At 42.1% G+C, this 12,872-nt stretch overlaps 2 protein-coding genes across 3 annotated transcripts in view; one reads left to right on the top strand and one right to left on the bottom strand.

Moving 5' to 3' along the window:
• slc8a2a (solute carrier family 8 member 2a) overlaps positions 1–12,872 on the top strand; it is a 104,422-nt gene that overhangs the window by 43,618 nt on the left and 47,932 nt on the right. The gene's annotated exons all lie outside the window — the stretch shown is intronic.
• On the bottom strand, positions 5,481–12,208 carry LOC117265865 (uncharacterized). The gene is made up of 2 exons (XM_078172171.1): positions 12,169–12,208; positions 5,481–7,165 (listed from the first exon to the last, which is right to left on the bottom strand). Exons 1-2 carry the CDS (start codon positions 12,206–12,208, stop codon positions 6,273–6,275), a joined length of 933 nt encoding a protein of 310 aa, XP_078028297.1. The 3' UTR covers positions 5,481–6,272.

Below are 12,872 nucleotides of genomic sequence, written 5' to 3'. Positions count from 1 at the left end.
AACTGTTGCTGAGTGGCATGTAATCGAGTAAAAAGAAATCAAAAGTAATCAGATAATGATCCGATAGCGAGGGGTTCTGTGGAAAGACTGTTAGGTTATCAATTTCAATTCCGTACGTCAGAACTAGATTGAGGGTATGGTTAAAACAGTGAGTGGGTTCATGTACACCCTGACTAAAGCTGATGGAGTCTAATAATGAGATAAACGCAGTAGCCAGGGAGTCATTATCAACGTTGACATGAATGTTAAAATCGCCTACAATAATAACTTTATCTGATTTAAGAACTAAACTGGATAAAAACTCAGAATACGGGCCAGGAGCATGGTACACTATAACAAATAAAAGTGGCTGCGAGGTTTTCCAGGTTGGATGTAAAAGACTAAAAATGAGGCTTTCAAATGAATTATAATCTAGTTTAGGTTTAGGGCTGATTAACAGACTAGAGTTAAAAATGGCTGCAACTCCCCCTCCTCGGCCGCTGCCTCGAGGAATGTGGGTATTATTATAGCTGGGAGGAGTGGATTCATTTAGCTTTACAGTTAGCGATGGCTTCTCCCTCTGCTCTTTCTTGCTCGGTGTGCCAAATGTTCAGTTATGCCTCTGCCTCCTTTAGCGACAGTGGTAATTGTAATAAGTGTAGCTTATTTGCTGCGTTGGAGGCGAGGCTTAGTGAATTAGAAGCGCGGCTCCGCACCATGGAAAACCATTCAGTAGCTGCGGTAGTTAGCCAGCCCCCTGTAGCCGGTGCGGAGCCACATAGCATAGCCTTAGCCTCTGCTAACTGTCCTCCGGTAACTCGTTCAGCCGGGAGGTTGGGTTACGGTTCGCCAGAAGCACAGCTCCAAGCCGAAGCCCACAACTCACCACCAGCCTGTTCACGTTTCCAACCGCTTTTCCCCACTCAGCGACACACCCGCTGAGGATAAAACTCTGGTTATTGGCAGCTCTATTCTGAGAAACGTGAAGTTAGCAACACCAGCAGCCATAGTCAAATGTATCCCTGGGGCCAGAGCGGGCGACATTGAATCAAATTTAAAACTGCTGGCTAAAGCTGAACGTAGATTCAGTAAGATTGTTATTCACGTCGACGGCAATGACACCCAGTTACGCCAATCAGAGGTCACTAAAATTAATATTGCCTCGGTGTGTGAATATGCAAAAACGATGTCGGACTCCGTAGTTTTCTCTGGACCCCTCCCAAGTCTGACCAGTGATGACATGTTTAGCCGCATGTCATCATTTAATCGCTGGCTGTCCAGGTGTTGTCCAGCAAACGATGTGGGTATCGTTAATAATTGGCAAACTTTCTGGGGAAAACCTGGTCTTATTAGGAGAGACGGCATTCATCTCACTTTGGATGGAGCTGCTCTCATTTCTAGGCACCTGGCAAATTTTATTAGTAATTTAAATCCCTGACAACCCAGAGTTGAGATCAGGACTCAGAGTCGCAGTCCTGTACGCCTCTCTGAGCTTCTTGTTCAGTTACCCAGCCATAGTTTTCATAGTTTTATACAAACGGTGTCTGTCCCCCGACCACCTAAATTATTTAAATCTAAAATTAAACAAAGAGGAGTTGTGCATAACAACCTCAGAAAAATTAAAACCTCTTCTGTGACAGAAAGACAAAACAGGAGAATTAAATGCGGACTGTTAAATATCAGGTCTCTATCGTCTAAAGCAGTGTTAGTAAACGAATTAATATCAGATAATCATATTGATTTACTCAGTCTCACTGAAACCTGGCTGTGTCAAGGTGAATATGTTAGTCTTAATGAGTCCACTCCTCCCAGTCATAATAATACCCACATTCCTCGAGGCAGCGGCCAAGGAGGGGGAGTTGCAGCCATTTTTAATTCTAGTCTGTTAATCAGCCCTAAACCTAAACTAGATTATAATTCATTTGAAAGCCTCATTCTTAGTCTTTTACATCCGAACTGGAAAACCTCGCAGCCACTTTTATTTGTTATAGTGTACTGTACTCCTGGCCCGTATTCTGAATTTGTATCTGAATTCTCAGAGTTTTTATCCAGTTTAGTTCTTAAATCAGATAAAGTTATTATTGTAACATATTTTAACATTCATGTCGACGTTGATAATGACTCCCTGGCTACCGCGTTTATCTCATTATTAGACTCCATTGGCTTCAGTCAGGGTGTACATGAACCCACTCATTGTTTTAACCATACCCTCGATCTAGTTCTGACGTACGGAATTGAAATTGATAACCTAAAAGTCTTTCCACAGAATCCCTCGCTATCGGATCATTATCTGATTACTTTTGATTTCTTTTTACTCGATTACACGCCACTCAGCAACAGTTACTATACTAGATGTTTATCAGATAGTGCTGTTGCAAAATTTAAGGAAAAGATTACTCCGTTGTTAAATTCAATACCAAGTCCCTCAGTAACAGAGGTTTCCTGTACCGACTTTAACCTCTCCCAAATTGATCATTTTGTCGATAGCGCCGTAGGCTCGCTGCGAAAAACACTTGACTCTGTAGCTCCTCTTAAAAAGAAGTTAAAAAAGCAAAGAAAGTTCACTCCTTGGTATAACTCTCAAACCCGTAAGTTAGAACAAATATCGCGAAAATTTGAAAGGAGTTGGCGATTAACCAAACTGGAAGAATCTCGTTTAATCTGGACAGACAGTCTCAAAACTTATAAGAGGGGCCTCCACAATGCCAGAGCAAACTATTACTCAGCATTAATAGAAGACAATAAGAACAACCCCAGGTTTCTTTTCAGCACTGTAGCCAGGCTGACTGAGAGTCAAAGCTCTATTGAGCCTTGTATTCCTTTAGCCCTTAGCAGTAATGATTTTATGAGCTTTTTTAATAACAAAATTCGAACTATTAGAGGCAAAATTCATGATCTCCTGTCCTCAGATAGTACCTATCTAACCTCAAACACAGCTGTAAAACCTAATATATATTTAGATTGCTTCTCCCCAATTTCTCTTCAAGAATTGACTGCAGTGATTTCTTCAATTAAATCATCAACGTGTCTCTTAGACCCCATCCCAACTAGGCTACTTAAGGAGGTCTTTCCTTTAGTTAACACTCATATATTAAATATGATCAATCTATCCTTATTAACAGGCTATGTACCACAGTCTTTTAAGGTAGCTGTAATTAAACCTCTACTAAAAAAGCCCACCCTGGATCCAGAGGTGTTAGCCAACTATAGACATGTCAAAGATCCTTGAGAAAGTAGTCGCAGACCAGCTGTGTGATTTTCTCCATGATAGTAATTTATTTGAGGAATTTCTGTCAGGATTTAGAGTGCATCATAGTACTGAGACAGCACTAGTTAAAATTACAAATGACATTCTGATTGCTTAAGACAAAGGACTTGTCTCTGTACTTGTTTTATTAGATCTTAGTGCGGCGTTTGACACAATTGACCATCAAATTCTACTGCAGAGACTGGATCACTTAATTGGCCTAAAAGGTTCTGCACTAAGCTGGTTTAAATCTTATTTATCTGATCGTTTTCAGTTTGTTGACGTTCATAATGAATCATCCTTACGTACCAAAGTTTGTTTTGGAGTTCCGCAAGGTTCTGTGCTCGGACCAATCCTATTTACTCTATATATGCTTCAATTAACTAAACTCCATAACTGCCTTAAAGACATAAAAACTTGGATGAGCACCAATTTCCTGATGTTAAATTCAGACAAAACTGAAGTTATTGTTCTTGGCCCCAAACAACTCAGAGACTCTTTATCTGATGACATAGTTTCTCTAGATGGCATTGCTCTGGCCTCTAGCACTACCGTAAGAAACCTCGGAGTAATATTTGATCAAGACTTGTCTTTTAATTCTCATTTAAAACAAACCTCACAGACTGCATTTTTTCATCTGCGTAATATTGCGAAAATTAGGCCTATCCTGACCCGAAAAGCTGCAGAAAAATTGGTCCACGCTTTTGTTACCTCAAGGCTGGATTACTGTAACTCTCTATTATCAGGTAGCTCTAGTAAGTCCTTAAAAACTCTGCAGCTAATTCAGAATGCAGCAGCACGTGTACTAACAGGAACTAAGAAACGAGATCATATTTCTCCTGTTTTAGCTTCTCTGCACTCGCTCCCTGTAAAATCCAGAATTGAATTTAAAATCCTACTGTTAACTTATAAAGCTCTAAATGGTCAAGCTCCATCATATCTTAGAGAGCTCATAGTGCCATATTATCCCACCAGAACTCTGCGCTCTGAGAACGCAGGGTTACTCGTGGTCCCTAAAGTCTCCAAAGTCTCCAAAAGTAGATCAGGAGCCAGAGTCTTCAGCTATCAGGCTCCTCTCCTGTGGAATCATCTTCCTGTTACGGTCCGGGAGGCAGACACCGTCTCCACATTTAAGACTAGACTTAAGACTTTCCTCTTTGATAAAGCTTATAGTTAGGGCTGGCTCAGGCTTGCCCTGTACCAGCCCCTAGTTAGGCTGACTTAGGCCTAGTCTGCCGGAGGACCCCCCTATAATACACCGGGCACCTTCTTTCCTTCTCTCTCTCTCTCTCTCTCTCTCTCTCTTTCTCTCTCTCTCTCTCTCGTATTCTATTACTGCATCTTGCTAACTCGGCCATTCTGGATGTCACTAACTCGGCTTTTTCTCCAGAGCCTTTGTGCTCCACTGCCTCTCAGATTAACTCATATCGCAGCGGTGCCTGGACAGCGTGACGTGTGTGGTTGTGCTGCTGCCGTGGTCCTGCCAGATGCCTCCTGCTGCTGCTGCCATCATTAGTCATTAGTCATACTTCTACTGTTATTATACACTTATGACTATTGTCACACATGTATACTGCCAGATATTAATACTTACTTTCAACAAATTGTACCACAGTAGCCAGAACTATAACTATAATATTATTACTTTCAATAATGTTGTTGTAAGCTACTGTCATTACCTGCATCTTTCTCTCTCTCTCTCTCTCTCTCTCTCTGTCTCTCTCTCTCTCTCTGTCTCATTGTGTCATACGGATTACTGTTAATTTATTATGCTGATCTGTTCTGTACAACATCTATTGCACATCTGTCCGTCCTGGAAGAGGGATCCCTCCTCAGTTGCTCTTCCTGAGGTTTCTACTGTTTTTTTTTCCCCGTTAAAGGGTTTTTTTTGGGGAGTTTTTCTTTATCCGCTGTGAGGGTCATAAGGACAGAGGGATGTCGTATGCTGTAAAGCCCTGTAAGGCAAATTGTGATTTGTGATATTGGGCTTTATAAATAAAATTGATTGATTGATTGATGTAACATATTCATCTGGACACAGCCAGGTTTCGGTGAGACTGAGTAAATCAATATGATTATCTGAAATTAATTTGTTTACTAACAGTGCTTTAGACGATAGAGATCTGATATTTAACAGTCCACATTTAATTCTCCTGTTTTGTCTTTCTGTCACAGAAGAGGTTTTAATTTTTCTGAGGTTGTTATGCACAACTCCTCTGTTTAATTTTGGATTTTAATAATTTAGGTGGTCGGGGGACAGACACCGTTTGTATAAAACTATGAAAACTATGGCTGGGTAACTGCACTAGAAGCTCAGAGAAGTGTATAGGACTGCGACTCTGAGTCCTGATCTCAACTCTGGGTTGTCAGGGATTTGAATTCGATTTGTTTCTGGATCAGAACTCTCCGAGGTCGTCTCCACGGCAACGGCCGTGTCTTCGTCATCAGTTATCAGACGGCAGAGACAATGGGTTGGGACTGAGTGGAGATGAAGTACATGGACTTACACATACACACACATGAAGACACATATAACACGCACACCCCCTCCAACTCAACGCCTTCTTGGCTCCCTCCCCCCCTCCCTCCCTTCGTAGCAATGTAGCATGGGAGGGTGATGCGATGCGCCCAAATGTGGCTGCGTGCGCGCCCCCCAGTGTCTGTGCTGCGACACCTCCCCTCTCCAACACCCTCCCCCCCTCCCATATGTGCAAGTCTTCGAGTTTTGTTGTAATGTCTTATTATGTTGCTTATGTGCTGAGGTGTTTTTTTTCCTGTTCCCACACTGTGCCCCCCTACAGGAGCCTAGTTTGGGAGTTGCTTTTTTTTCCCCTCTTCCTCCCTCTTGTTCTCCTTTTTTTATCTAAGTAAATGGGGCGCTGCTCGTGTGGCGACCCACAGTTCTCCTGCTCCTGTCCTCCCCTGTTCTGTTATGTGGGGGTGGGAGGGGCGGGTTTTCAATATTTGTAGTATTTTTTTTTGTTGTTGTTGTATGTTTTTAGTTTGTAAAGCGCTTTGGGGTTGCATTTTTGATGTATGAAAGGCGCTATATAAATAAAGTTTGATTGATTGATTGAATTACTAGCCTAATAAAATTTGCCAGGTTCCTAGAAATGAGAGCAGCTCCATCCAAAGTGGGATGAATGCCGTCTCTCCTAATAAGACCAGGTTTTCCCCAGAAAGTTTGCCAAATATTAACAAAACCCACATTGTTTGCTGGACACCACCTGGACAGCCAGCGATTGAATGATGACATGCGGCTAAACATGTCATCACTGGTCAGATTTGGGAGGGGTCCAGAGAAAACTACGGAGTCCAACATCGTTTTTGCATATTCACACACCGAGGCAATATTAATTTTAGTGACCTCCGATAGGCGTAACCAGGTGTCATTGTCGCCAACGTGAATAACAATCTTACTGAATCTACGTTTACCTTTAGCCAGCAGTTTTAAATTTGATTCAGTGTCGCCCGCTCTGGCCCCAGGGATACATTTGACAATGGCCGCTGTTGTTGCTAACTTCACGTTCCTCAGAATAGAGCTGCCAATAACCAGAGTTTTATCCTCAGCGGGTGTGTCGCTGAGTGGGGAAAAGCGGTTGGAAACGTGAACAGGCTGGTGGTGAGCTGTGAGCTTCGGCTTGGAGCTATGCCTCTGACGAACGGTTACCCAACCTTCCGGCTGAACGGGTGTTACCGGAGGACCGCTAGCAGAGGCTATGCTATGTGGCTCCGCACCGGCTACAGGGGGCTGGCTAACTACCGCAGCTACTGAATGGTTTTCCATGGTGCGGAGCCGCGCTTCTAATTCACTAAGCCTCGCCTCCAACGCAGCAAATAAGCTACACTTGTTACAATTACCACTGTCGCTAAAGGAGGCAGAGGCATAGCTAAACATTTGGCACACCGAGCAAGAAAGAGCAGAGGGAGAAGCCATCGCTAAGTGTTAAGCTAAGGTAGCTACCAAGGCTAGTAACGTGCAAACAACAGCTAAGAGATTAGCAAGAAAGTGGTAAAAAGGAGGAGAGCTATAAGTGCTTAAACAGAACTAGTGTGGGTTAAGACTTGAAGTAGATGTTAAAGCACCTGAAGTGAGAAAGCAGAAAGCAGGCTGCTGCTGCTGCTGCTGCTGCTGCTTCTTCTTCTTCTTCTTCTTCTTCTTCTTCTTCTTCTTCTTCTTCTTCTTCTTCTTCTTCTTCTTCTTCTTCTAATGGAATTCCGGCAGGCTGTACACTAAATTGTGTAATGCTGCCCTCCACAGGTCAGATTGATCTATTCAGTTTAGATTTTCTGATATAGTCCAGCTGACCGGAGAAAAAGAATTATTGCTTTTCCAATTAGATGGAAGTCCGCATCAGAAGAGAATATAGATTTGAAAGAAAAGGAAGAAAAACCCAACTTAGATAACTCCCTAAACATCTGCTGTCTTTCACCCCAATATTTATTGCACTCAAACATTACATGCTGCGGTGTCTCCAACTTCCCACACTGGCAGAGACCATTTAGGTTCTTGCCTATTGTTTTGAGGTTGCTGGCCAGACCACAATGCCCCAGTTTTAAACGAGTTAAGACCACATCATCCTTTCTTCCAGTTTTAATCTGTAGCCTCCTTCTTTTAACAGATGGCTGCAGGGAAAAGTAATGTCTGCCATGTTGGTCTTCTCTCCATTCTTTTTGCCATTGTTCCTCTAATTTTTCTTTGCTAACTTGAAAGCACTCAGGCTTCCCAAGAAACACATTCAGGTCAACAGTATCTTTTTCAAGGGATTTTTTTGCCAGTTGGTCGGCTCTTTCATTTCCTTCTATACCTGAGTGGCCTGGTACCCACATTAATTCCACATTACATCCAGTTTTCCCAAGTCTATAGTGACAGCACAAGATCTCCTGTAGCAGGTCAGGTTGAGCCCTTGATGCTCCATTCTTCACGGCCAACAAGGCAGCTTTAGAATCTGAACAAACTATGCTTTTTAGGGGTCTAACAACCTCCACCCACCACATGGCCCACAAGATCCCTAGGAGCTCAGATAAGATAGACAAGATAGACAACTTGTTAGATACTCGGATGCTCAGTTGAATATTAAAGTTTGACACAAACATTCCAAAACCAGCCTTTCCAGATATTGGGTCCACAGATCCATCTGTAAAAATTTGAACATACTCTTTTTGGAGACTATTAACATACTCATTAACCTCATTATATGTCTTTATGTTTTCAAGAGAGGATACATGAACTTCAGGTTCAGGTATAAACCAGAGAGGGACAGGGGAACAGAGAGACATGCACATCCTGTCTCCTTCAAGCCCAAAGGTCAAGGCGAGCTTTTTAATATGACTAAGGAAGTTTGACCTCCTTTCATTACCAACAAATTCCCAACAGTTTTCCAAAAGACATTTAGCAAATGGGACACATTTAATAGTACACAATTTATACCAATAATGAAGCCCAAGCTTATCTCTCCTTATTCTTAGAGGAGCCTCCCCCATTTCAACAAGCAGAGCTGGTATTGGAGTTGTTCTGAAAGCTCCACAACATATTCTTAGAGCTTTGGCCTGAAGCTGATCCAACTTCTCAAGCACAGATTTGGAGGCTGAGCCAAATACAACACATCCATAGTCTAAAGTAGACCTTATTATTGCTCTGTATATCATTGTAAGGTTTAGAGGGGGAACCTTCCTTTTTAGGCCAAAAACCATAAATTTACTTTTGGGTGCAGAGATTTTAAATCCCCACTTGTCTGCCCACTTAACAACCTGATCTAAGGCCTGTTGTGTTTGACAGAACACGTGATGCATGTTTTTCCCTCTCCTCCAGAGGGCAACATCATCTGCAAACAATGATTTACCAAACCCTTGTTGGACATTTTCAAAGATATCATTTATCATAACATTAAAGAGAACTGGACTAATAACTGAACCTTGCGGTGTACCATTTTCAACCACAACACTTTCAGATTCAATACCTTCTATTCTCACTTGAATAGTTCTATGATTAAGGAAATCCTTAATCCAATAAAACATTCTGCCATGAACGCCAGCGTCATGCAGCTTCATCAGCACACCCTCCCTCCACATGGAGTCATATGCTTTCTCTATATCTAGAAAAACACAGATCACAGCTTCTTTATTTATAATAGCTTCCTTTATGTCCTGGTCAAGGACAGCAACAGAATCCATTGTGTTTCTGCCAATTCTAAAGTCATTTTGATAATTAACAAAAAAATTATTAGATTCAAGAAAGTGCATCAACCTATTTGTAACCATTCTTTCCATTACTTTACACATGACTGATGTTAATGCTATCGGTCGATAGGATGATGGAGAAGATGGATCTTTTCCGGGCTTCAAAATTGGAACAACCAATGCATGTTTCCATTTTGTTGGTAACATTCCAGCCTCCCAAACATAATTATAGAGTGCCAACATTTCTTCAAGTGCTCCCTCTTCTAAGTGTTTAAGCAGTTCATAGCTTATTACGTCCTGACCTGGAGTAGTATTTAACCCAGTTTTTACTGCCTCTTTAAGCTCTTTTAAAGAGAAAAATGCATTATATGACCTATTTTGAATTATGCACATCTTGGAAAGTTTTAACACACATGTCTGCCTTATCTTTACTAAAAATGGCCTCAGTGTGCCTGTCCTTTAGAACTGGAATTGTTGTTTTAACAACTTTTCCTGACATTTTGTGAATTCTAGACCATAATTGTTTGGCTGGAGTGTCTGGTCCTAGCGTCCCACAAAAGTTTCTCCAACATTTCCTTTTTGCGTTCTTGACAGTTTTCCTCACCAACGCACAATAACGCTTGTATTTCATGACATTTTCCTGGGAAGGGTTCTTACGTAATTTTTTAAACGCAAGTTTCCTCATGCTTATAGCTTTGCTACATTTGCTATTCCACCATGGAACTATGGCTTGCTCTTTAGGGATCTTTCTAAAGGGGATTGCTTCTGAAGCAGCAGTCAAGATCATTGCTATTAAAGAATCATTAAAATCATCAATTGACCCATCACTGCAAATACTCTCTAGGCCTGCAGCTATCCCCTCTTCAAACTTATCCCACTTTGCTCTAGAGAAATCAAATCGTTTGGCTCTGTTCTCTGATTTCTTTATGAGAGGTCTTCCAAACTTGGATAAAACTGGGAAGTGATCACTTCCCATTGAGTCTTTACTCAAGACACTCCACTCCCCTACCCTTGCAAGAGCCAGTGGAGCCAGAGTCAGGTCTAAGCATGACCTTTTAGAAGTTTTAATTTCAAAGTGGGTCGGTTGTCCATCATTTATTATAACTAAATTAGAGTTATCTAACAATTCCTCTATTATTTCCCCGTTTGTATCTCTATCCTTACTTCCCCACAGAGGGTTGTGGGCATTGAAATCTCCTACCCAGATGACTTGCGAGCTGCTAGCCTTACTCATTATGTTCTCAAGCTCAGATAGAATGAGGGGCTTACAAGGATTATAAAAATTAACAATGCATATTTTCCCCTGGGGGCTCCATACCTCAACAATTAAATTTTCAAAAGACGTATCACCTTCACAAATTCTATATTGCATATTGGACTTAACAAAAGTAGCACATCCTCCTCCTGGCCTGTCATTCCTGTCCTTACGCAGGCATACATATCCAGGAATAATAAAATCTAGACGAGGCTTTAACCATGTCTCCTGGATATAAATTAGATCAGGTTTTATTTCACAGTCTCGAACTAGCTTTTTGAGTTCCTGACCACCTGACCATTGGTGATTAAACTTGCATTCCATTGAAGGATGCAGAACATCTTAAATATTTTAAACATCATCATAATCTTCAATGAAGTCACCCTCATCCATATCTTCTCCGTCCTCATCATCCTCCCTGTCAATGCAGCTTGTCTTTTCTTGGCTTGACCTCATGTACTCATATAGAGATTGGGGAGCAAAGACTTTCAGACCCAGAAACCTGACTGCTGCTTCAGACACACATTTAATTATATCAGATCTGGACTTCTTTTCTCGAGCTCCGTACAGTACATCAACAGTGAAAGCCATCAAGGATTCTTTTTTTATCACAATTTTATCCCTTGCTATGATGGATGGAGGCGATTGAGACACCAAAGGCCCACCTGTTCTCATTTTTCCAAGGGTACTTGCATCACCAGCCCCTTCCACTTTCTTCAGAGCTTCCGCATAAGAGATCTTGTGCTCATCCCTGACCTCCTGAACTTGCTTTGCTTTTATAAAGTGGCCACACTCCTTAAATGAAGCCGAATGACTTCCTCCACAGTTACAACATTTAGGAGTTGACACTCCACAGTTCGCTACATCATGGTCACCTCCACATTTGGCACAACGCCTATCTCCTCTGCATGACATAGCCATATGCCCAAACCTTGGGCATTTAAAACACCAAAGTGGGGACCTTTGAAACTGCTTCACCTGGTATGACAGACAGCCAATGTACACCCTTGCTGGGAGAAAATTCCCCTCAAAGGTTATCCAAACTGGAGAGTTTGGGTTCCCCCCTTCTTTGGCTTTAAACCGCTTCACTTCCTTTACTTCTCCTCCTTTAATGTTTTCTAATATCTCTCTCTCTCTGTCACATCAGCACAAACACCATAGATAACACCTTTAGTCACGTTTTTCTTTTCCGAAACTGAGATTTCCACTTTCTTTCCTCCAATTTTCCCAATTTTTCTTGCTCTTCCAAGTTGATCTCTAGTGCTACACATCACTAGAAGCACCCCACTGGGGAGGTTTCGTGCATCTATATCCTCTCCAACACACCTAAGAGACTCAGCAATCTTCAGCGGATTCACAGCTCTAAAGCCTCCAGCAACCTGATCCTTCATTTTGAAGAAAATTTTAAATTCTTCCAAAGGCTTTACCATTTTCAGTCTCCTATCTTCTTTTTCCAGAGAGGTGTCCGAGCGATCACGCTTCCCCACAGATCTAGATCTGTCCTCACCTCTCTCCCAGTCCTGCACCCCTCCCCCGTTACCCCTCATGGCCGAAGCCATGTATCAAAGAGGCTACCAGGCCCAAAGAGAGTATACAGAACAGAAGCAGAGAAGGAAAAATAAAGGTTAATATTCACGTGCGCACTTCTGACCGCCTCAGATATTGTACACAGCCACTGCCAGAGACCGCAACAAGCAGAGCAGGAACACCGGTCTGGACCTATACAGGCCGTCGGTCGATATTCCCGCACTTGCCCACCGCAGTACTCCAAACAGCAACTTTGTCTCCTCACGGCCACGTTCACAGTCGCAGTCTCTCTCCACAGAACTCCGACCTCTCGACTGCTCCTGCTGGTCTGCCAATGTGCGTCAGAAAGCAGGCTAGTAGAATTCACTAGAGCAGTATAGAGATGCTGTCACAGAAACACCGGAAATGACACAACTCGCTTACCGCAATACGTCAGCACGTCTGGCATTGGTTCTTGGAAAAACTTTTAGTCTAGGTAAAATGCACTTCTACAGTAGCTTTTGTTAAAGATGAGAAACTGTCTAAAACCCTTACATGTAATTAATGTAATGCCCTTTTCTATGTACTGCATGTCAGTGTGGTCATACAGGTGCTTGAAACTAGTTTTGCATGTAATATTAATTGACAAAGGGTATTAACATTGAACACAATGCTAACATTGCATGCCATCATATCAAAATGACA

Source organism: Epinephelus lanceolatus, chromosome 11, assembly GCF_041903045.1.
Source record: "Epinephelus lanceolatus isolate andai-2023 chromosome 11, ASM4190304v1, whole genome shotgun sequence".
In the NCBI taxonomy this organism is placed as follows: Eukaryota; Metazoa; Chordata; class Actinopteri; order Perciformes; family Serranidae; genus Epinephelus; species Epinephelus lanceolatus.
This window is presented reverse-complemented; position numbering and strand designations above follow the sequence as displayed.

Bases quoted from the DNA above. Each gene is read 5' to 3' on its own strand.
- LOC117265865 (XM_078172171.1), bottom strand. From the start codon at position 12,208: ATGAGGGGTAACGGGGGAGGGGTGCAGGACTGGGAGAGAG. The intron at 7,166-12,168 runs GTGAGGACAGAT...CTTAACACTTAG, and splicing joins GGTGCAGGACTGGGAGAGAG to CGATGGCTTCTCCCTCTGCT.